This window comes from Atta cephalotes (assembly GCF_000143395.1).
Source record: "Atta cephalotes unplaced genomic scaffold scaffold00075, whole genome shotgun sequence".
Classification (NCBI taxonomy): Eukaryota; Metazoa; Arthropoda; class Insecta; order Hymenoptera; family Formicidae; genus Atta; species Atta cephalotes.
This window is the reverse complement of record NW_012130139.1, coordinates 857,529-860,031: the sequence shown is the minus strand read 5'-3', so window position 1 is coordinate 860,031 and position 2,503 is coordinate 857,529. Positions and strand designations below refer to the sequence as shown.

At 32.5% G+C, this 2,503-nt stretch overlaps 1 protein-coding gene across 1 annotated transcript in view; it reads right to left on the bottom strand.

Moving 5' to 3' along the window:
- Positions 1–2,503, bottom strand: part of LOC105624324 (collagen alpha-1(XI) chain-like) — an 11,376-nt gene that overhangs the window by 6,349 nt on the left and 2,524 nt on the right. Inside the window, exons 2-5 of the mRNA XM_012205681.1 lie at positions 1,815–2,036; positions 1,134–1,441; positions 734–967; positions 12–447 (exon numbers count right to left, since the gene is read on the bottom strand). Coding sequence (XP_012061071.1) covers positions 12–447; positions 734–967; positions 1,134–1,441; positions 1,815–2,036 — 1,200 coding nt within the window. The remainder of the gene's footprint in view (positions 1–11; positions 448–733; positions 968–1,133; positions 1,442–1,814; positions 2,037–2,503) is intronic.

Sequence of the window (2,503 nt, the reverse complement as noted above, 5' to 3'; positions counted from 1 at the left end):
GCCGATTTCACCAGGTTCTCCCTTCTGACCTTGAGGCCCAAGGGGTCCATCTGGACCCGGAACACCTGTAAGGCCCATCGGACCTTCTACGCCTCTCATTGCAAGTATGTGTTGTGATATCATCTGTCGCAACATTTCTGCCTGAGAATCCGGTCCCTTTTCGTTGCTCTGATGAGTCAACGAGGGTAACACGAAGACGTTACCTGGCGGACCAGATACACCTGGCAATCCGGATAATCCATCTCGTCCGGGTTCGCCCTTCTCGCCAGGAGGGCCGGGTACTCCTGGCGGCCCAGGAAACCCACGGATCCCAGGTGAACCTCGGGTATTATAATGCTTTATATATTCTTCGTCATAAGGATTTGTCGATTCTCCATAATTCTGCTGATGATTTGATTCCGCATTATACACATTCGCCATCGTCGTTATTTCCATTTCGTAAGATGTCTGAAATTTAACATCAATATCTGTGAGACTAAGATTTTATCGTAAAACTCATAAATATAATATCTATAATAAAAAAAAATATATATATATATATATGTATATACATTTATATAATTTAATTTTAAATAATACAATGTTTAATTTAAATTCTAAAGTCTTCAAATTATTACAGTAAAATATTAATTTAAGTTTTTATAAGATTATTATAGATTTTTTCTTTATTAATCTTCTTAAATATTCTATTATATTAATTTATTCCATTTATTTAATTTTATTTTGTTCTTACAAAATTCTTTGTCAAAATGTTAATTGTATTTGTTATTGTGCCATGAGGTAGAAAATCCTGATTATCATCTTCATCTGAGTCACTCTCGTTTTCTTCTTCGTAATCATCTTCATTGAAAGATGAATTATAATTCAGTCCATATCTTGATTCATGTTCACAATCTGGCGCAAACATTGTACAGATTTCATAAGCAGCGTCTGGATTTAGAGCAATTTTCAGCATCTCAAGACTTCCCTGAATAGATATAAAATGATCTTGTCATAAAATTTTACAATTGTAAACTTAACTTTTATCATCGAGTTTAATTACAAATCTTACAATCTTTTTAAGAAGGAAATTCTTTATCAACTTATTTAATATTTTTTATTCTATATTATATTATCTTGAATTCTTCACTCACCAGATATAAATCGCCCTTAAGTTGCTGTCCAATCATAAGGATGCCAGCGATCGTTTTCTCCACATTCCTCCGTAATTTTTTCGTAATATGTCTATTGCAATCGAGAATAATTGTAACGGAGTCTCCCTTAATACTAACTCCTAATCGATGCCATTGCCCGTCAGAAATATCGACATCAAAAGAAATAAGTTCATTTCTGTCATCCGGATTTGTGCTATAGAAAAATTTAATGTCACGCCCCAACGAAAGAATTAACTGTTCTTCGCCACTGTCACCGTAGATAGTAAAAAGCACCGACGTGGAGTAATCTACGAATATCAATGAAACAAAGACTTTAAAATATAAGACAAAAATAATAATCTTTGAGTTTTATTAATAAAATTCAACAGCTGTTTAAATAAAGATTTAAGAAATGTTTGTAAACCATTATATTGAATTAATTTTGCTAAATAAACAAATTGACAAAATTTTATATGTTTCATATGATTGAATTTTTTAATATCTAAGATTTTTAATATCTAATATCTCATTTTCAAATTATTTTGTATTATTTTTTATAAAAAAGAATCTGCACTTTACTGAATTAATAATATCATTATGGATTTGGACATTTTAATGCATGAAAGCAGATATAAGCGTGTTCAATTATAATTATCTGCGAATAATTATTATATATATTACTTTTGGATGTTGATTCGTTAGCTTTCGGCTTTGCAACAACTAAGATAGAAAAATCTTGTGGTATGCCGGCCGGAAATAATACATTGGTAGGAGCCATCAAAATCGCAGCTTCCATAATGTCGTACGCGATCGTATCATCTTTGCAACGGCTTTCCGTTCTTCTCATTCCGAAAAGTTGCTCTTGCATCCCCACAGCTTCAATTATATCAATCGCATTCTTCGCTAAATTGAAAAGAAAATTATAGCTAAATTAAAAATAACATAACATCAAAAAAGTATAATAGATATTTAACGCAATTATTGTTTCTTCAATTTTAAGAGAAATTTTTATTTTTCTTTTTGAATATAACAATTGAATAATTGACACGTGGCTAAAATGGGAACGGACAGATATAATAGGCACAACTAGAAACCCAGTAACCCGTGAACCTACAAGTCATAACTCAAATCGTTGGAACGAACGTCTAGAACGACCAATTCAAGAAGATATCACTCAACTGTAACATGCAACTTTGCATGCCACACATACACATCTTAATTAATGCAATAGAGACCAGTTAGAAACACATCTACCGGCAATAAATTTATATTGTTCAGAAGAAATGTGAACTTTCTTCTCACATTCAATCTCTCTCTCTCTCTCTCTCTCTCTCTCTCTCTCTCTCTCTACTCTCTCTCTCTCTCTCTCT